At 32.7% G+C, this 23,162-nt stretch overlaps 1 protein-coding gene across 1 annotated transcript; it reads left to right on the forward strand.

The window, feature by feature from the left end:
• Positions 1-3,148: 3,148 nt before the first annotated feature.
• LOC109167953 (histone-lysine N-methyltransferase ATX2-like) lies at positions 3,149-18,184 on the forward strand. Its single transcript, XM_019317035.1, has 25 exons — positions 3,149-4,164; positions 4,243-4,294; positions 4,387-4,461; positions 4,574-4,793; positions 6,082-6,205; positions 6,331-6,435; positions 7,510-7,712; positions 8,405-8,497; positions 8,634-8,731; positions 8,919-9,074; positions 10,180-10,314; positions 10,513-10,560; positions 11,061-11,178; positions 11,268-11,333; positions 11,415-11,476; positions 11,678-11,734; positions 12,179-12,247; positions 12,375-12,573; positions 12,827-13,105; positions 13,655-13,716; positions 13,816-13,893; positions 15,429-15,524; positions 16,611-16,714; positions 16,792-16,938; positions 17,873-18,184. The coding sequence occupies exons 1-24, from the start codon at positions 3,404-3,406 to the stop codon at positions 16,931-16,933; spliced, it is 3,402 nt and encodes a 1,133-aa protein (XP_019172580.1). The 5' UTR covers positions 3,149-3,403; the 3' UTR covers positions 16,934-16,938; positions 17,873-18,184.
• The last annotated feature ends 4,978 nt before the right edge of the window (positions 18,185-23,162 follow it).

Raw genomic sequence — 23,162 nt, forward strand, 5'->3', positions numbered from 1 at the left:
ACTTTTAAAACTAACAATTTAGTCATTTAACTATGTTTTTTTTTTAAAGCAAATTTGGTCGTTCCGGCCAAATCACCGGTGAAAATTGAGCGGAAATACGTTTGCCATTTTAAATTATTTAATAATGGGGGCAAATTGGTCATTTTATGTGTAAAAAAGGGGTAAAGTTATTTGCTTCCTTCTCCTTCTCCAATTGGTTTGCGACTCCGACTCTGCTTCTCCGTCGGACTACCTTGCTTCCTGAAGGGGACGGGAAACAGCGACGGTCGTCCCTTTTGTTGATAAACAGCACCTTGATAAATTCTTGCTCATGCTCGTGGTCGTCCCTTTTGTTGTTTGCCCCGCCGCTGTTTTTTTCCTCCATGAAGTTCCGCCGTTGTCCACTGCCACCCCTTGAATTGTTTTCTACGTCAATTTTTTGGACCACCTTAATTGACTTTCTATTAATTGTTAATTATTAATTATTAATTTTGGGATGGTGCAATGAATTTGCAAGAAATTAAAGCTGGAACACCCAGGCCGGTATGGAACGCAGCTTCACAGATTATAATGGCGGTTGGGTACATAATGATGGCCATGGCATTGCCGCGCTCACTGTACGTCGGGTCCATAGTAGTCGGAATTTGCTATGGAGTTCGTCTTGCTGTAACGGTTTCGACTGAATCTGAAGTTCTGAACTCTTCGGCCTCAAGTACTACGACCTCATTTTACAACATTCTCATAATCAACCTTCTAGCAGGTGATGGAGAAGAAAGGGACTGAAATGACTGATTTGTCCCATTATTAAATAATTTAAAATGACAAACGTATTTCTGGCCAGTTTTTACCGGTGATTTGGCTGTGAGGACCAAATCTACTAAAAAAAACATAGTTAAAGGACTAAATTGTTAGTTTTAAAAGTTGCGTACCAAAATTAACACGTCCCCTATAGCCATAGGACCAAAAGTGTAATTTGCTCTTAATTAAATTATGAACTATGGGGACAAAACAGACTTGCAAATTTGCTAAAACATTTTTAGAAGTCAATCATTGTTACACCGTTCACTTTCTATGATGGCATTTATGTAATTGGTTTAATATAACATAAACTATAATCTCCAACCAAATAAGTTAATATTACATTTCTGCAACTTTAACCAAATACATCATGTAATCATACATTACTTTAATCTCATATAACCTTCATGGAGGTAATCCTATGACATGGGGTAATCCAAAATTTGGTGAACCAAACGCCCCCTGAATGAATTCTATATACTTGTTAGCTTAGCTTGAAAGATATCTTAGACATGTTTTATATGGATAAATATCATTTACTCATCACACTAAATGGTTGTCCAATCTTTTGAATAAGATAATGACTCGCTTAAACTCAAATAGGATAATAATAATAATGAAGATATTTTTGGACTAAAAACCTATTATTTCATTGTCATTGAAACACTACTTTAGGACCAGACGTTTCATAATCGCATGAGGTTTGATATTGTATTTGTGTTAAAAACTTGCTAGCAACATTAAGTGTTTCTTTTGCAATGAAACATTGTTCAACATATCACCCGATATTTTCAATCTACAAAAGTTTATGTCATTTATGCGATAACCCATAAAGCTATATATGTTGATGTTCCAATTTGGTCATGCATGTGATTACCCCACATTGCCTATGTGAGGACAATGAAACTTGTATTGCATAAATGAGAAATAGATACATTAAAGAAAATTGACAAAACATATACCATCACAAATTTACCATAGAGAAGAGTCACGTGATTATTAAACATGTTCATTCTAATAACAATCTAGTAGATTTGCTTACCAGCTCTTTTCCTACACTCGTTTTTGAAAAATTGTGTTCATTATATTATAACAGGTAGGCCTTGAAGATTGCTATATGTATTAGGGGGTGTGACATTTTCTCGAATCAATCATGAAGATGGGGTCTTGAAGACCAATGGTTGTAATTTTTTATTTTTTTTTTGTTTTTTTTTTTTTTTGTTGATGATATGATTTTTTAATTAAATATTTTTAACGAGACATCTAGTGCAACATATTAATATATATACATCATGTACTATTTTCATCAACTTAGTTTTTCCTACTGTGTTTTTATAGTGAGAGTTTTAACGAGACATATATACATATATATATATATATATATATATATATATATATATATATATATATATATATATATGTGATATAATAATGTCAAAGGGGAAATGTTGTAAATAAATAAATATGGACATTACTAGAGGACTTACATTACGATTATACATCTTCATCCTCTCTAAAACTAATAAATTGATTGAAATTGTGTAAGTTCGGTATATATATTGGATTGAATGATGAATAATAAAAATTGGATGGTGGTTTATGCATCTCTTGTTATCTCTCTTCACTTTATTATATATTGTTATATTTATTTATTACACTAATGGAATGAGAACAATACAACAATTGATCCATTTACAGCAAAACAAAATTTAGGTAGATAAGTATTAATTTCCTAATATCTAAATTAAAATTATAAATAATTATAAAAATTCTCACACACTATCTCTCAACCCATTAAAATGGGTTTTCAAAACTTCTTGTATTATAAATACAACATATGGTTAAAAGAATATTCGAGTATATTATATTAAAGATGCATTATATTGTTTATGTTGTTAATTTCGCTCCTACTCAAGTACAATTTTGAGTGCACCTCTATTTAGATGATTCAAGTTCATAAAAAATGATTCGTTAATAATGATTGATTTTTTGTTTGTGGTAAATCTTCAACCAATCATATACTCCGTAAAAATGATTATGTAATTAGTATGGATTATGAGGTATATAAAATGCGATTTTAAATATTTAGTTCAACAAGTTGCCGGTGACGACAAAGGAAACAATAAATATATTGTTGAAGGGCGCTGGGGAGGTAACAAGAACTAAAAGCGGAAGTTTAAGTAGTTTACACTATACGTCCATTAAAGTTGATGATCGGAGAAAAAAAGAAATTAGGGTCTAATTTGAAATGTTGGAAAAGTAAGTGTGTTATTATATAAATTAAACAAACATAAGGCACTGCGGATGCAATTTGTCCATACAATAAATTAATTGAAATCCTAATTTAAGTATAAGATGGAGATAAAATCTGTTTGCGTACGAAAAAGAAAAAGAAAAAAAAATAAAAAAGCCTCCATGAATAAAAGCTGCTTGCTCAGATCAAATTCCTCTCTCTCTCGCGGCGGGAAACAGATTGTTTCCCCTAAAACCTCCCTCCAAAATCAAACCCCATTTCCTTCCAAACCCTAGAAAATTCCCAGTAATTTTTGTTTTTTTTTTTTCCGAATTCCTAATTTTCCGGGAGATCACATTCGGTTGTTTTCTCTTTCATGGTTTCTTGATTCCAATGGCATTACCGTCCAGTGATTTAACTCGAACTGCGTGGAGAGACGAAGAAGAGGCAAGGCCGTCGTCGCCGTGGCGGGTGCGACAGCGGCAGCTGCTGGAAGCGGAGGAGGAATCTGTGGACGTGGAGAGAGGGACGCCTTTGAAGTACGTCTCACTATGTGACGTCTACTCGGCAACCTCCCCTTGCGTCAGGGCCAGCGGATCGAAGAAAGTCAAGGCCTCTCGCAAAATCACAACTTTTGACATCCCGAACTGTGCAGCTAAGCAATTCGTTCCAGCGGCACCTACCAATTATAGTACAATGTTGAGGCCCCCTATTACGCAGTTCTACACGCGCCGCTGCAAGAGGAAGCAGCCCGAGCCCTCCTTTTTCAACTCTCTTACTTCGCCCCTGCAGCCAATTGTTGCAAAACTGGACAATGTGGAGGTAAAGAAGGAAGTAGAAGAGGGAACAGAAGATGAGATTGTTGCAAAGGATGAGAATTATGATTCAAAGAAAAGGAGAAAAGTGGGGAGCAGTTTGGAACTGTTGAAATTGGGGGTGGATGTGAATTCAATTAGCGGTGGCCTTAATGGGTTAAGGGAAACCCGGAATAAAACTACAACATGCAGTAATAATAATGTTACCAGTGATAACAATAAGACTAATTGTAAGACTAATTATAGTTTAAAGGCAAACAATGTTAGGAAGCAAAAAGAGGATGGTGCTTTGGAGATCAATTTTCAATCTGGGCAAATTCGTTGCAAAAAATGGGTTTGGTATGAGCACCCCTTCCTTGTATGTATCATTTAATTATTTTGTGGGTGGACAATTTTTGAACTTTTAATGAATTTCAGGCTAAGATTCGAAGGAGTCGATCCAAAGAAATTTGTAGGACTACAATGCAAGGTATGGAACCTTATAAAATCTTGGCTAGGTTGAAGCTCATGCCTGATTATATGATAGATTGTGGAGAGTTATTGGCCTGTGCATGTGAACAGGTTTACTGGCCCTTGGATGCTGATTGGTACAAGGGTCGCATTCTTGGATACAATTTTGATACTGGACGGCATCATGTAATTGCTTTTACAACTGTTATCCATACACTTTTTATTCTTAAATCCGTTACTTAGATTAATATTTGCTGCTTTTAAACCATGAATTAGTAATTAGTTTAGTTCTATGCAGGTTAAGTATACTGATGGGGATGAAGAACATTTGATTTTGTCAAACGAAAGGGTCAAATTTTTTGTTTCAGCAGAGGATATTCAGCATTTGAAGTTGAGTCGTACTGATGAAAGCCCTGAAACAGATGGAATTGATGTTAATGAGATGGTCGTCTTAGCTGCTAGTTTAGATGATTGTGAGCAGCTTGAGCCTGGGGATATCATATGGGCTAAACTTACTGGTATTGGTTATAGATCTACATGATTTTATCTTTATGAATGGGCCCACTTATATGTGCCTAAATTAGTAAATATCAATGTTGCCAAAAGCGCTCCTAGGTGCCGATTCCTAGGCGCTAGGCGGCCGGCCGCCTAGAAATTCGGCGGAATCGCCGTTCTAGGCGGTCGGCGGCCTAGGCTCCGAGTAGGTCACCGTGGACTAGGCGGGATTTAACTATTTTTTTTTTTTAAAAAATTAAAATTAAAAAAAAATAAATCGGCGCCTAGTGATTTTTCAACCTCGGTAAATATCTATTATAGTGTTGCAAAAATCGGGCCTAATCGGCGCCTAGGCGCTAGGCGGTCGGCCACTTAGGCGCCCGCCTAGGCGCTCTAGGCGCCGATTAATCGCTCTAGGCGCCCTAGGCGGTCCCCAGGCGCCTAGCGATTTTTTCAACCTTGATCTATTACGAATAAAATTTAACCATTGCATTTCATATATGCGATCATATGGCTAGCACCCACGTTGCCCTGAATAATAAATACATTTAGCAAGCAGATATGGAAAAAGCAATGAGAAAGCCACATCAATACAAGATAAAGTGTGAACTTTACCTAGTAGAAAACTGAATGTTTTTTTGTCATCTATGATAATCCTCTCTTCGTTTCATATGGGCATAGTGAATTCCTTGTTAGGTAGTTAGTTACTCAATAAACATATTAAGAAAAGCTCTAACGTTAGAACAGTAAAATAAATATGGCATGGCAAATTGCATTATAAAAATTCTGAAATAATCTAAAGCTAAAGATGAAATTTTAGATATGGGTGAACAGGTCTCACGAAATATTTGGCTGCTTTGTGATCAAATTAGATGCACGAAGCCTATCCACTCTGTAGTGAGCTGTAGATACAAGTGATGGGTTTTTGGTTGCTTTCTTTTTGATGAGTGAGTAAAAAGCTTTTGGTTCTTTACCATTTTCCTGATTTTTGCAAGACTGGGACTTTAGGCTGTGGTGTGAGTTCTTTGATAATACAGTTTATATAAGGATAATGAGTTTTGAGAGAATGTCCTTATGTATTAAACCACATTTACATATAGAGGCTAGTATTGAATTCCTTGAATTCAGTCAGGCAATCCAAGGAAAGTACTGGTTTTTGGAAAGTATATAAATGCATGAATCAACTTTTTGGACACCTGTTTCTTTCAATTGTAGTTATGTGATCAAGTTTTGAGGTCACTTGGGCAGAAATATTATACTAAAGAAACATGTGTACTATTGAGATGTCATGCCTATCACTTGTTTATGCAGGTCATGCTATGTGGCCAGCCATTGTTTTAGATGAATCTCAAACAGGTGGGCGCAAAGGCCTGAAAAAGACTTCTGGAGAAAAATCAGTTCTTGTGCAGTTTTTTGGCAGCCATGACTTTGCTAGGTATTTGCTTCAGGAATTTATTTAGTATCTGTGGTTCAACATGTAATGATTAACTTGCTTATCGGTCTTTATGTAAAATTAACTTCCGTGTGCACTAATATAAACTTATTATCATTGGTTGTCAGGATCAAAGTGAAGCAAGTTATCTCTTTTCTTAGAGGACTTCTTTCTTCATTTCACTTGAAATGCAGAAAACCAAATTTTGTTCGAGGTTTGGAGGAAGCAAAAATGTAAGCTTAATTTGCTCGTTTCTGTTAAGTTGTTGAGGGTGCTGCATTTTCTGTGTTTTTCATTTTCCTTTAAACATTAACTTTTGTCATGAGATAGATATCTAAACATTGATATTTTAAAGATTAGTTGTGCTAAAGTTTATATTATCTAGTTTATCCCACTGATCCCATGTACTTGTCTAGTTGTCTGTCATTCTAAAACAACTATGAGTACACCTTTGGGATTGACTTGGTAACGCATGGGACAATAGCCCCTTGATTTCCTTTGGGATTGATGTCATGATTGCATTTAGAGAATGTTAGTCTTTATTATTTTTGGTTGCTGATAAAAGAAACTTGATTAAAGAGATATCAAAGTGAGGTCAGAAGTCCTACAAAGTCTAGGAGTAGATTAATAAAAATCTAATGCAGCACATACAAATCTATTTGCAAATTTGTAAATGGTAATCCCTGAAAAATCAACTGCTTTTACCTCAAAGATTCCAATAACTTTATTATACTAAAAAGATGTCTTGGATTATTCTGTCACTGAAAAATTCTAGCATTTAGATTTAACCAAACAGAAAATCTTTGACAAATCTAATCCATCCTTGTTCTTCTTTTTATCTAAAAACTTAGTAGCCTACATGTTCTCTGTTGAATGTGGGAAGACATTTTCTCCTGATATAATAGAATGCCATCTTTTGTCCAGCTACGGCATTGCAATGTGGAAACATATGATCACGACCCACATTGTGCATTGAGCACATCATGCCCATGAAATACTTGCGTGGCCTTTTAACCTAATGTAAATAATTACCTATTTACCTTTAGGACTTCTAATACATACTCTTCAATTATTAGGAACTGCAAAAATTTCTTCCTTGATTTTGAGCAATGCATCTTATTTTGATGTGGAATTCTGGAGCTTATGAATATTGAACTATGTCTAGTTACCTGATGCATGTTATGCTCTGAATTGCGGTGAATTTTTCTAAGTAGGATATGGTTAGGGTTGAAGTTGCTTGGCACTATTTTTGTATACATTAGTTTCTTGAGCAAGAAAATGATACCAGTTTTCATCATGTCAATCAGGTATCTTAGTGAACAGAAACTCCCAAAAAGAATGTTGCGCTTGCGGAATGGCGTTGAAGCTGATGATTATGATAGTGAAAAAGAAGGGGATGATTGCCATGCTGATTCAGATGGAGATAGCATGGAGAACGGGCTTCAAAGAAGACTTGAGGACCTCAGACGTTCCCCCTTTGAAGTGGGGGATCTGCAAATAATTAGCCTTGGTAAGTCCCTTGTTACTCAAATTATATTACAAATGTTTGAATTTGCAGGGTATAAGATGTTTTTCACCCTGGTTTTGTTTGTTTTGATTTGCATAGTCCTTACAGTCTAAGCCAAGCCCCATTTCTGTTTAGCTTTGCATTACTGCTTATCCTTTCTTTCACTTCCAATTATAGAATGAAGAATTATTTGTGGAGAGTGGATGCCATAAACCAAGTAACAATTTGTGTTTTGAAAGATTACATGAAGAAGAACATACATAAAAATGTTCTTTTTATCATCTTGAAGTATTGTGTTTGATTCTTTTGGAACTGGGAATTTTTTAATTTGTCAATTTTATCATGCCCAAAATATATTCCTATATTCCTATAGTGGAAATAGAGTGAGATTTGATAATTTCAACCTGATGATTCTTTTGGACTTGAAGGATATAGTAATAAGACAAGAATTCCTTAACTTATAAATTTTTGGTATGCTCAAATTATATTCCACAGAGGAAAATAGAGGAAGGTTGGATTTTCAACCAGAGAAGGCCATTTGACCTGAAGGATATAGACATTTACCTGAATGTAGTCTTTATGCATGAACATCAAAGTGTATTTAATTTAATCTGGAACAGTCCTTTTAAATTTTTTCAATTATATCTGAAATATCTACATCTGTCCATTACAAATGTCTAATTTATACTGTGCAGGAAAAATTGTAGATGACTCTGATAATTTTCAAGATGAAAAATGCATTTGGCCTGAAGGATATACTGCAATGAGAAAATCTCCTTCAATAATGGGTAAATTCAAAGTGGATTTTCTTTGGTTTCCATAAAGCTACGCTGCTATGGTGTTGCTGGATCATTTTCATGACATGGTCTTTACATTTGATTCACTTTGTAACACTGTCGAATCCTTGTAATTTGCTGAATTCAGATCCTAATAAATGTGCTTCATATAAGATGGAGGTACTTAGAGATCCTGACTTGAGGACACGGCCTTTGTTTCGAATTACTTCAGACAATGGGGAGCAGGTAAATATGATAAACTGGTCTCCGGAATGATTTTGTACCATCTCAGATATGGTATCATGAAAAAGAATTTTTATATGACAATCATTCAAATTTCCTTTGCTTCTTACATGGACTATTTTATCTGAATTCTTTATTAGCATCAAATTAATATTTCCAAGATTGATGTAGTTGTGCATTTGGGTTTCAGTTTAAGGGATCTACACCATCAGCCTGCTGGAATAAAATTATGAAAAAGATAAGGAAGCTGCAAGCTAATGATTCTGGTGGCACATGCAAAGGATTTCTTGATTCTGGTTCAGATATGTTTGGTTTTTCCCACCCTGAGATTTTTAAACTTATAAAGGTTCATCACTATTTCTACCGTTCTCTTTACAGTTTTACCCTTTCGAAATGCTGTTGCCTTCTAGAAAATGGTGCCATATCAGATTTAGGCTTTTTGGCTTCTTCCAGAAAAAAAAAATTGAGTTAAAATCACAGTGGTTATCTCCTTTGCGGCTTTGCCATGTCATGAATCTTTTTGCAGTGCTTTTGAACCTTGCAATGAGGCTTCAACTTATGTTACTGTATCATTAAACTTCATATTTTGCAATGTATGGTGATCAGTACAGTCATTTAAATTCTGTTATTTAACTTATTTCTATTAAAGAAATAATATTGTTATAATTATTAGTGGGTCTTGGTCAGTTTTGAAAACATTTAATACTTTGGGATTTCAATTCATTGTTTATATTTAGCTGATTTGTGAATGATAATTGAGTTCGGTATTTCAATTCATGACTTGTTGCTTATAGAGTCGTGTCCTTGAGTTGGTATTTTTCCATAGATACAAACTTGAATTGGTGGAATGGGGTAATGACTGATTTCTAGGTTTTGGACACGTATACCAATTATGTTTGTGTGGCTGGTTAGATGGACAAAGGAATACTGCTAATGAGACTGGATGGAAGATGTAATGCAAAATGAAAAGAAATGTTGATTGTTGGATCTTTATATCTAGATGCGTCTTTTAGCTGAACTAGTTACATCTGCTGAAGCATTATGTGAATTACCTTTGATTATTTGGCTATTATGGCGACAAGGAAAATATAGCTGTCAAATGTTTGAATGATTTGAGTGGGCCTGCTTTCTGAAAGAAGAATGATATATGCTCAATTGCTCATATACATTTACATCATTGAGCAGGTTGAATGAGACAAGCTTTTGTGCAATTTAATGTTCATGACTGTGAAGCCGTTTCTTATGTTTACAAAAATAGTGCAGTAATGCACGAGTTCATACTAAAACTAAAAGAGTGGAAATTAAATACCAAATTTATAGTTGTTATCGACTTTTGAAATTGATATGTTATTTGTGACACTATGCAGCTAATCTATTCTTGTAGTGGTCTTCAGTTTTCAGACTATTTATTTATTTATTTTTGCGAAAACTAACATATCAACAATTTACAGGAGTTATCAAATTCCAGAGCTGCCTCAAAATATTCAAAATTGTCCTCTAAATGCCAAGAGTTACCTGCTGGGTATAGGCCTGTTCGTGTTAAGTGGAAAGACCTTGACAAGTGCAATGTTTGCCATATGGATGAGGTATAAAGATGTTTGGTTAACAACTTTCTGTGATGAATAATTCTAATGTATTGTACTATTGTCTGTATTAGTGCCTCCACAACTGATTTGCATGGATATGCTATTTGTTTTCCTCTTTAATGTGGAAACTTTATGGTGCTACCTTGGATGTGCTATAAATTTGCTGCCCTGTGCTAACATAGATTATCTTGTGTGTAGGAGTACGTGAATAATCTGTTTCTGCAGTGTGATAAATGCAGAATGATGGTAAGCATTCTGCTATCCTCTCCTATTGTTATATTGTTGCTAGCATTTGTTCTCTTTAGTCATTCTACTAGAGGTCTACTTGTTGACAAGTTAATTGCACCACTAATGGTTGTGAGCTCGATATTGCAGTAGTGTGTTTAAAAATGCCATATTTGTGTCTGTAATTAGGTGTTAGTATTTGTTAAAGCATATACAGTGTATCAGTGTATGTAGCAACTGCTGTGATCAAGTAACGTGCAGCACTAAAAAGGAAAGTTGACGGAGTTCATCGTCAATACTTATTTGTCACTCCAAGATATCTGTTACAATTTGCAGAACTGCTTTTTATTTTTGTCTTGCTATTGGAATATTATTTTTATTTATTTTGTAATTATTTTTTTGGTCAAAGTTTTCTTAGATTTCAGGAATAGGATTTGATACTTTTTGATGCTTAATTTGCACTGTGTAATTTGCCTGCATTCTGATGATGCCTTGCCATGTGTGTACTTATGTTTGTGTAGGTGCATGCCAGATGCTACGGGGAGCTGGAACCTGTAGATGGAGTTCTTTGGTTATGCAACTTGTGTCGGCCGGGTGCCCCAGAATTTCCTCCACCTTGTTGTCTATGTCCTGTCATTGGTAATTAGTATTTTTTAATTTCTATAACTCTCTCTTAGCCTTTTGTGTGTTGCATTGGTTGCTTCTGTATCTGAACTGAATTTCTATAGGAGGTGCTATGAAGCCTACAACAGATGGCCGATGGGCGCACCTTGCTTGTGCCATTTGGATACCAGGTTTTTCACTGCATATTCTCTCATCTATTCTTCTCTTATTACTGTGTACTATGATCTGATCGTTTATCTATTCTGCTTCAGAAACTTGCTTATCTGATATTAAGAAAATGGAGCCCATTGATGGACTGAATAGAGTCAATAAGGTATCTTTTCCACATCCTATTTCTGTCATTAATTAGGTTTTACACCCTTTCAAAATTAAACAAGAAAAGGCACATGGTGTTTCTATAGATCCTTTTAAAGTACAGAAAACCATCTGGGATTTCTTATATTTGTCCCTAGTTAAACAAAATTGATAATTCTTTATAGCATCTGCTGATTGTACTTACTGTCCTTCTATAAAGGATCGCTGGAAGCTCTTATGTAGTATTTGTGGTGTTCCTTACGGCGCTTGTATACAGGTAAACTATTGATTGTTTATTTGTTTATTATGCTGAAAACTTTATACTGTTCACAAATCTGTAACCTTGCTAAATTCTTTTGATGCAATCAAGGAATTATTCTAGTAATGCAATGCTTTCTAGATTTGTAAGGTAGTCATTTCAAAGTATTTCTATACATATGCTCCACCTTGGTTAAATGCTTAAATTGTTAGAGGGTGGGGTGACATTTATTTGCCAGGTTCTTTGTTATGGACCAAACACTAATTTGTACTTGAGTTGCCTTATTTCAAGGCCTGGTTCTTTTTGTTTTATTGGCCATAACAATCAATGTAGCCTTTGTGTAAATAATCATTATAGTATGTAATCAGAAGTAACATCATTTTGTGTTTTTAACTCTTTAGTTAATTTTGATTAGTCATTTTATTCTATTCAGCTAATCTGTTTCTAGAGGTAATTTTGCAGTGCTCAAATAATAATTGTTGTGTAGCATATCACCCCCTTTGTGCACGTGCTGCTGGCTTTTGTGTTGAGGTGAGATTTTTTTCCTCTTTCATAAAGTGTGCAAAATTTTGCACTCTTAGATAATAAATTTCTTGTCTTTTTATTCATCCATGCATCTGGTTTTGGTATTTATCTTAGACTTGGGATTACTTTACAGCTTGAGGATGAGGATAGATTGCATCTGATTCCTTTAGATGAGGATGAAGAGGACCAATGCATACGCCTGATTTCCTTCTGCAAGAAGCACAGACCTCTTTCTAATGAACGACCTGCTGCGGATGAATGTGTTGCTCAAAAAGTGTGTGAATATTCAGACTACATTCCTCCATCAAATCCTTCTGGCTGTGCTCGCACTGGTCTGTTAATCAATACATATTCCTTTATCATGCCATTTATGTGTCTCTAAACTTTAATTATTCTTCTGTCTTCTTGTCCTGTTTAGTGATGGATAATAAAAATGCATATTCTCAATTTTTTGGGGGAAGATTTCTTCCTCCTATGAGCATATTCTTTCCTCTTACTTTTAATTTTTTGAGTGGTGGTTGCTGTGGCTAATCTTTTATTTTTATATTTTATTTTTTGCTTATATGTTTGTTATTATTTGAACAGAGCCCTATAATCATTTTGGAAGAAGAGGACGGAAAGAGCCAGAAGCCCTTGCATCCTTGAAGCGTTTATATGTAGAAAACAGGCCATACTTGGTGGGTGGCCATAGCCAACATGATTCTTTCTGTAGCACAGTGTCTTCGAATGCAACTGGTTGTTCCAAATATTCGGTTGACCTTCAAAAGTTAAAGAATTCCCACCTTCATGTATCAAAGAATATCCAATCAATGAGTGAGAAATATGAACACATGAAGGGAACTTTTAGAAAAAGACTGGCATTTGGTAAGTGAAAGGTTTCACTACATTCTCAATACCAGAAATTACACGCTACTTGTTTCCTTTTACTTGGTTAAATTATATTGCATTTTATGGATTCTTTTTTGTTAAATCCTTTTTATCTTTTTATTTTTTAATTTTTTATTCGAGTTATGGTGAAGCACATTCATTTATGAGTAAAATGAATATATAAAATTTGGTCAGAAGACCCCTATTTGATGCCTTTTATTACTCTCTGTTTTCAGAATTAGAAAGTAAAAATAGAGATTATGCGAACTTCTTGCCTGACATTTTAAAATATGGTTTTAATACTCTAAATTATTATTATTACTGGTGGTAGAGGTGTTGCACTTGTTGCCTAGTTGTGCCTCCTTACTTTTGGATTCATGATTTATCTCTTCAATGGCTTTTTACAATTATTATTATTATTATTATTATTATTATTATTATTATTATTATTATTATTATTTTTAATTCTTTTTGGAAAAAATACTATGTATACAATCCTTTTCATCAATTCTTTTCTGATATCTTCTTATCTATTGTTGACTCCAGGGAAATCTGGTATACATGGGTTTGGCATATTTGCAAAGCATCAACATAAAGCGGGAGACATGGTATTTAAATTTGAATTGCAACACACTATTCAGACTTTCTTTTCTTTCTTTTTTCCCATTTCTACGAAACCTGAATTTGTTGGTTTTGTTGTTTGATAGGTCATTGAATATAGTGGAGAACTTGTTAGACCTCCAATTGCTGACAGAAGAGAACACTTGATTTACAATTCACTAGTGGTAAGTTCATTATCATATATATGGGATTGTTTTCTTTTTTCTTTTCTTTCAAATCTTAAGAAATTACAATTTACTATAATCTTGTCATCACCGGAGATGTAATACATCATGCAAATGAATCTTGAAGTATAATATCTACTCGCTTTTAGGGATACTTTGATTTTCATTTCTTTCCAGTATATCTCATCATACCTGCTGATAGTAGTCTTCTTGATCTTTGTGGTTAACTTTAACCATTATTTGACATGATAAAGTGAATTGAAGAGGCTTACTAGTTTTTCTCCCTTACCTAAAACAAGGGGCGATACTTGTAATTCTCTAGATGTAAACATTGCAACATATTGCAAAACCTAAACAAAATGGAGTAATGGACCCAAACCCTTAGAGGCTTTGACTAGCACTTGATTCAGAAGTAGTGTGGTTGAACTGGGATTCTTCAATTGAGGCTCCATACCAAAAATTTCTTAGTTGGTCAACTGAAAATTGGGGTTAATGCTTATATAACTTGATCATTGGCGATGGATGGATTGAGTTGCCAACCCATATTTTCACTTTGTGAAATGCAACAATTCATAAACAACCCTATTATATGACAGATAAATGAACAATTTCAAACTGTGTTTTGTCTAATTTAACAGTCTTAGGATCAGTTTTATTTATATAATGAAGATTAAATAAATGAATCATAAATTTATGTGTGATAAACATAATGTTTAATAAATTAAAGTATTGTGGGTCTAGATGTACCATTCTGAATTTAATTTTTGTCATCATAATGTTTCTATTTTTGAGCTGTCCATTGTTGTTGTCTTGGAATCCTAAACTAACATTGAATTTTTTTATGGTAAAGAAGACTGTTTCAAGGTTATGGGTTGGTGTTTTCTTTGGGACTAAAAGAATCCTTGTGTTGAAATATGGGAAGAACTAAGATTGACTTCTCTTTTCTTTGCCTTTCTGAGAGGGGTTAGAATTGCATAAAGAACTGCATATTATTGTTGTCGAGGTTTTATAGCTTTTCCCCCTTGGCTTGAATTGTGACTGCACTTTGCATCTTCCTATATGTTTTGTATGTCCAAGGTGAATGTTTAAGCTTCATTATCTAATCTAATACTAATATTTGAATTATCTGATATTCTGATTGTTATCCCTCCTTTTTTTTTTTCTCTATTATATTTAAGTGCGCATTTTATTAATTAATTAATTACCACATCTAGTGTTCATCCATTGATATATAGTGGTATATGGAAGTGTATTTTCCTTCACCAAGGTCTACAATGAATGTTGAAATAATTCCTACTTTGGTCTAACCTTTTTCTCCATACTAACAGTATGCCCATTCTGTACAGTTTAGAGGATTACAAGTCATAACTTTTAAGCAGATTATAAATGTAATGCTGAAATCATCTTATGAACACGTCAACTTTAGGATAGTTGAAAAAGTGTGTTGGGGAAGGCAGACATATTAAGTGCGTCTTACATGTGCAGAGGATATTTAATGATTGTTATATAGTTTCATTAATATTTCCTACATGCAGGGTGCTGGAACCTACATGTTTCGGATTGATGATGAACGTGTCATAGATGCAACAAGAGCAGGGGGCATTGCACATTTGATCAATCACTCATGTGAAGTAAGTAAATCTGCTATTTGCTTCACTGTTGACTTTATAATTTCCTCATTGTGGAAATCCTCTCTTGCATGAGATAAGATGATTGTCAAGTTCCCAAGTTGATGGGCAGGAAAGTGGAAACTGGGTAGAAATAATACATGGATCATTAATTTTTAAGGAATATCATGGTTACTTATTAGTTTGGTTTCCATAATAGTTGGGAGTAAATTGTTTTACTTTGATGTAGATTGTAGGTCATACTATTCTTTCCTACCTTGTGTAGTCTAATTATGTTTGCTGAGAAAGGATTTTCTTGCTGTAGGCCTGTAGCACCTTCATGATTTACTTAAAACATATGATTCTTTTTCCACATTTTTCATTTTTGGCACTGCTTGGTATTTATCATGCTCATTTGCATTTAAGTGCAATGTTGAAGAACCTATTGAATTTAGCATTGAATTTCCTACTTTTTCCCTGTAGGATATCCTATATAGGGTCACAAGAAAATTTGCTGATTTTACACAAAAAAATTTGACTGCACAAGGGCCCTCCACTTTCTTATTTTCAGATTTCTTTTTCTTTCCTATCAAAGAGATGCAGGAAATTAATTTGCCTTTCTGTTTCCTTCACTTTCTTGACATACAAACTAGCCTTGTAGTTTTTGGCAAATAACCCCTTTTGAAAGAATTGTCTTGAAGGAAACAAGAATGTTTGGCCAAACAACTTTTGAAAACTGAAATGAACTTTTAAAATTATAATGAAGTGGTATGAGTCTTCCTTTGAACTAGTGACTGGTTCTTTGTTCATTGAGTTGTTGCCAAGAACTTGGCAATTATGTTTAAGTTAGCAAATAACAAGTCATGTTAAATTGCTGGAAATTGGAAATAAGACATGGATGAATTATATTTGACCTAGGCATTGCCTGAAGCATCATTTGACAATTATTAATTTATTATTTGATCTTACTTTTTATCTATAACTTTAGTTGAGACTAATACTCCATTGATGTCGATTGTCGTAGCTATTGACAGCATTTTCTTGCATCTTGGTTACAAAATAATACAATACTAATATCTTATACTGACAAAAGTTTTGCCTTTCGTGCAGCCAAATTGTTATTCTAGAGTTATAAGTGCCAACGGAGATGAACATATAATCATATTTGCCAAAAGAGACATCAAACAATGGGAAGAGTTGACATATGATTACAGGTTTCCTTGAAATCATTTGCTTCTGTTCCTGTAATCTTGTTTAGTGTTGTGTTCTAATTCTTTTAAAATATTTGCAGATTCTTTTCCATTGATGAACAACTTTCGTGTTATTGTGGCTTCCCAAGATGCCGAGGTGTAGTTAATGATACTGAGGCTGAGGAACGAATGGCGAAACAGCTTGTGCCACAGTGTGAATTGATAAACTGGACAGCAGAATAACAGAAGTCAGTGAACCCATACTATTTTGCATGCTTTAATATCTTCTCTTTGTTTTTGTTCCATGCATTCACAGTTATTGTTACTTTATCCTATTAGCCATTAGGAAAAGAGAATCCCGATGTCTGCAATTAATTGTCCAATAATGATATTTTCTTTTTTGGTAATTGATTGTCATATAATGTTGTCAAGCACTGCCTTTTCATGCTAAGTCAAGACAGTGTTCTATTGAGTTTTCGTTTAGTGCAAAGTTTCTTTCTGAGAAATCTTATGCAAGGTTTTACCGAGATTGAAGTGCTTTTATTGCTTGAACCTAGTATTCTTCTCCATTTTTACTCGTACCTGGGAAAAAAAAAATTCACTTCCTGGTGCATTGTGTGTGGGTTAGGTATTATTTTATTCATACAGTAAGTTGCATCCAACATGTAAAAATGCAACTTTCTTAACAGCTAATACCTCTTACAGACCTTGGATTCGTGGACCACCTTTGCCACTAGTATTCAAACCACATATTAGATGAATCCATCTGTGTAAACCAGTGAAATATGGTACAGGTGTGTGTGGGCCCGGATACATTTGTAGTGATAAGATTGAAGATTCGTTGTTAGGTATGGTGTCCTGATTTACATGCATCTTGACAAATTATATTCCTGTCAAGTACTTAAATAGTTGTAACTGGGAATGTTGTATTTCTAATAGCAGCAAACTTTCTAGTGAAGCTTTATTGATTGATTGCGCTTTTATTGTTGTATCCCCCCTTCTTCCTTCTGTCAATATCAAATACTGTATGTTTTACTATTGTGTTTGATTCATAATTACGTAATTTTGAAATTTTTATTTCTCTAATTCTTTATCAAATTCTGTTTTACTTAGTTTATCCAACCTTTTGATGCAATGTGAATTTGGTTTCCTAGTAATAATCACTTTCTTCCTGTTATGCAGAAGTCTGGTGTAAAAGCAGAATGGTCCTTTGCCGCCACTTCATTCTCCTTTACACATCACAAAATAGTTGCCTGGGTATATCAAGTCTTAGGAAATACTACAGCTTCTATTCTTACAGTGATTATCTTGTACAATATGATTGTTTTCTTTTTTGATTTTTTTTTTCTCAAGAGTTCATTATTCATTGTTGCGTCATGAGACAAGAAAGACACTTGAATTTCTGTAAAAGTTTTAACATATGATGTAATTATGTAAATGGAAGATAGTGAGTGGTGTATGCTAAAGTTGAAATTTCTATTGCCTTCGCAATTACACCCATTTTGTGTACATGATTAAAATTTTGAATGACTTGATTACTCTGTTTACTTACCACTGATTCACACTGATAGGATTCTTTTATCATCCATTCAAGTTCTCAACTTGATTTGCAAATTATGAATTGTATTACGGTTGGTTTGTAATTCAATTCATAAACAAAATCTCATTTCGCGTTTGGTTGTGGATTTTTGTATATTACTATTTGATATGATACTAAGTATCATGTTTGTTTGAATGCTTGTGTTACCTCACTATTAGATTCAAAATTTTTAATAATTATAGAAGTCATTACTCATCTCATTTCCTATATATATATATATATATATATATATATATATATATATATATATATATATATATATATATATATATATATATATACTAGTATTTTTTTATGCGCAATGCGCAAAAAATAGGTGTCCAATATTAATACATTATATTAAAATTTTAAATTTATTTAAATTTTAGATATTTAAATTATTCTAAATAATAATAATAATGTAAATCATTTTTATAAATTTGATATTTATATTTTAGGTAATAATTAACATATAACTCAAATATATAATGTGTATATATTATTATTAATGAAGAAGATAAGAAAATATATGGTGGATGCATGTACATGCTAACAATAGTGGAAAAGATAACGGAAGTTATAACGGTAGGGGTATGTTTGTCCAAAATATTTTAATGTACAACCATTGTAGCATAATGTACAAAAAAACTTAACGGAAAAAACGGACATATAGGGTTGAGTTCATGTGGACAGTAATATATAAAGGACTGTGTGGAAAAATAATGAACCGACAAATTAGTACCAGGTATACAATTTAATACACAATGACACACTAAGCATATATGTAAACATCAGGTTTCGAACCCAAACTCTATTAATTAATAAACCTATGCAAATGACATACAAACTATGGCACACGATTACATTTAGCTATACACATGACATACAGACTAATGACACATGAGTACATCTGTTCTCATAGTCGTCCTCATTTGAACTCAACTATATATATATATATATATATATATATATATATATATATATATACATATTTTGATGTCAGTTCATATTTATTATCAAACAAAGAAATTGTATTTAAAAAATATAATGATAAACTCAGTTCTTTAATCATAGGGTGATATCATTTAGTCATTGAGTCTATTTTAGTTCCTCATCTCATGTAAATGTTAAATTCTATTGTTGATGCAAGGACAAATTTGAAAATTCATTTGCTTATTTCATGACAAATTATTATGTGGACTATGATTTACACAGTGTTGTGTGGACCATAAAAAGTACATTTTTTTATATACTAAAAATATATTATTTGTGTACTGAATATACATTATATTATATAAAATAATGTACTTTTCTTAAATATAAGGTACATTTGTAATATATTAAAAGTACATTATTGTGTACTGAATATACATTATTTGATAATATATAAAATAAAGTACTTTCAATACTCAAATACTTTTATGTACACAAATAATGCACTTTTTATTTATGGTCTACACAGATGTGTGGACCATAATGATTGTTATCCCATAACACAAGTCATATAAGTATTCCTTATATAATTGAATATGAAATATGTTGCGAGTTTTTGTGCTACTCAAAAATGTCAAAGGAAAAAAAATATTGTAATACTAGAAAGTTAGATTTTCTTGTATTAGAAAAGTTCTTGTAGTAATTGCACGAGACATTCTACTCTCATCAATTCAAATGGTACCATGAATTCATCTACGTTTACTTCTTTCTCCATTTTCCAAATTCTTTTACCTTTAAGATTTTCAACACAAAATTTTTAAACAAATTTGACTATTGCCAGCCTGACAACTCCCAACCTAAATCCGATCATTCAAAAACACCATTCTTTTATATATATAATAGGGGTGGGCGTTTCGGGTTTTGGTTTGGTTTTTTCGGTTTCGGTTTCAGTTTTTCGATTTTAAAAAAGTTAAACCATTCGGTTTAACATTAGAGTTCGGTTCGGTTTCAGTTTGGTGTTCGGTTCGATTTAAAATTCCCTAATTTCAACATTTTCTAATTTTTCGAACATACTGCCAAACAATACATAATCACATAATCCAAATCCAAACTCTAAACATTATATAACAAAATAGCAATCCAAAATTCAAACACAATACTAAGTACTAATTACCAAGCATCAGTTAACTTTTTTTGCACAACCGACGCTTCAGTTGGTGCATTTGGAATATTTTTATTGACAAGATGAATAATCATCTCTCTGTATAGTTGATATTAGAACAATGGTAAAGTACTATATAGTTAATTTTTAGACACAATCTGTCATTGGTAGTGCACTTGCAATATATTCCAGTACTAGAAAATAATTCTAGTGCACTCAAAATCAAAATTAGAATGATTGTAAAGCACATTAAATTTATAGAAACATGAAACTAAGGAAAATACTGAATATTGTAAATATAACTCAAGTTAGATATAATTGTGAGGTAAAGAACAATTGCGACAAACAACAAAAGTGCAATGTAGAGAACAATCTATAAAGAAATCAAATAAAAAATTTAAGGGAGATACCAGTGAAAATAAGAACTAAACGGCGGAACAGACATCAAGGGACTTGGATTTTTACTTCTTCTTCTTCTTCTTCTTCTTCTTATTATTATTTTAAAAAATCATATGATATTCGGTTTGGTTTGATTTTTGCCAAATTGTTCAGTTTCGGTTCCGTTCAGTACCGAACCGTTCGGTTTACAAGAATCTCGAACCATTCGATTTTCTAATACTAGTTCGGTTGGATTCGGATCGGATAACCCGAACCGAAGTGCCCACCCCTATATATATATATATATATATATATATATATATATATATATATATATATATAGGATCAGTTTCCTGTGAGGTTAGGTCTTCCCGTGCGGTCAGTGCGGCATACACCATTAAGTATGCATAAATGCACCACACAGTATTCGTAAATACACCAGAATGAAATGCCAATAATTAATAAATATAACATATAAATGTACTAGTTTGATTTGAAAGTAGACAAAGACAATCTACAATTGGGGTCTGTCTATCTTGATTCTTGCCTACTGGGTACGGCCTGACGGTCGTATGCCCGTGTTCTGTTTTTGCATGCCAGTAGCCTTCCATAAAACAGAAAATATTTATTTAAAAAAAAAAGAAGCAAAACCTAAAAAATGTTACTCCATTTGTCCCATTTTTGGTCAAAATAATTATTTGTTTTTTTTTTTTTGGTTTGTTTTTATTAATATTTTCTTATAATTTTAAATTTGATTTTTTATGTTTAATAATATTTTTAACGCCGTTTCTAAATATATAAATTTTACATACTAATTATAAACGTAACATTATGAAAAATTAAATTATAAATAACTTTAGTCAAGTCTGGTTAATCCAACCCAACACATATACAATGGCAAATTATTTTGTGGACCATGGTCCACACAATATTATGTGGACCATAACAAAAAGTACATTTTTAATATACTAAATGTACATTATTTTTGTACTGTATGTACATTATACAATATAATATATACTCAGTACAAAAATAATGTATACTCAGTACCAAAATAATGTACATCCTCTGAATACAATATAAATTATTTTTGTACTGGATGTACATTATTTTGCAGTATACAAAATATGGTCCATACAACTTGTGTGGACCATAATGATTGATTTAAAATAGGATGTACACCAGGAACAATGAGGCATCTCTCTTCAAAAATTATTCTTAAACTATAACAATTTTACATACTAATTATAAACTTAATATTGAAAAATTAAATTATAAATAACTTCAGTCAAGTCTCGTTAATCCAACCCAACACATAAAATAGGATGTATATATGGATCAATGATGCATCTCTCTTCAAAAACTATTCTTAAACTCAGTCTTTATTCTAAATTAAGTTGTCGCTTTGGTCGAGTGGTTAAGGCGTGTGCCTGCTAAGTACATGGAATTTTCCTGCAACACTACTTTAACATCATATTGCGGTTTAAAAAAAAAGTTAAACATACAAAAATTTTCATATCATGTAATGACTAAAATTTAGTGATAATTGTAGAGACGCATCGTAATTTTATACTATATATATAAAATAAAAACAAAATATTAAACTTTAACTTCTCGCCCAATCCTTAAAAAATCCATCTTTCTAATAAAATACTAGTTTTTCTACGCACTTTGCGCGAATAGGATAATGCCCAATACTTATTTTTAAATAAGTATTTCAAAGTATATTAATGAAATATTATATAGAAGATGTTCATGCATAAGTAAATAAATGTTGAATTTGTTTATTTAAATCGGTAATTTAAAGTATATAAATGCAAGATAATATATGAGAGTTGATTATATATAACTGTCACAAAAATAAATGTTTACAACTTTGTAATAACGCTAATCTAAGTACTAAGTCTAAAAGCGATAGTCTAAATAAATACTCTTTTTGGTTTAAACTTTTTTAATTCTCTTTTGGGTAACATTGTTATTGTTTTCATCTTCAGTACATGTCTTTATTATTATTTTTTTTTGTTATTGGTAGTGTGTCATGTGCAATTGGGTTATTGGTGGTATCATAGAAGGATTCATCATGCAATGAGATTATGGAGTATGAAGTTTTAGATTTGTTTTGTTGTGTATATGAGTGAGATCTTAGTTGTGCTATGAACTATTTATCTTACAAACACATGTTGATATTTGGTAGTAGTAGTTTTCCCCTACATGTTTCATGTGTTGTGAGACTTCTAATTCTAAATTAATTAAATGCGTATGTATTTTTCTTTTTCTTTTTTTAGTTACTAATTTATTTTTTAATTTAAGTAATAACAGCAATAAAGTGGGCAAATTATGTTGTGGAACCGTGTCCACCTTGCAAGGTGGACACGGTTCTAAAATTGTCCATAATTATGAATATATAGTTCAAAAATTAT

The sequence above is a fragment of the Ipomoea nil genome, unplaced genomic scaffold (assembly GCF_001879475.1).
Source record: "Ipomoea nil cultivar Tokyo-kokei standard unplaced genomic scaffold, Asagao_1.1 scaffold3170, whole genome shotgun sequence".
Lineage (NCBI taxonomy): Eukaryota > Viridiplantae > Streptophyta > Magnoliopsida > Solanales > Convolvulaceae > Ipomoea > Ipomoea nil.

Coding starts and splice junctions, on each gene's coding strand:
- LOC109167953 (XM_019317035.1), top strand. CDS start 3,404: ATGGCATTACCGTCCAGTGATTTAACTCGAACTGCGTGGAGAGACGAA. Junction 10,315..10,512: donor ATGTTTGCCATATGGATGAG/GTATAAAGATGT, acceptor TCTTGTGTGTAG/GAGTACGTGAATAATCTGTT. Junction 10,561..11,060: donor GTGATAAATGCAGAATGATG/GTAAGCATTCTG, acceptor ATGTTTGTGTAG/GTGCATGCCAGATGCTACGG.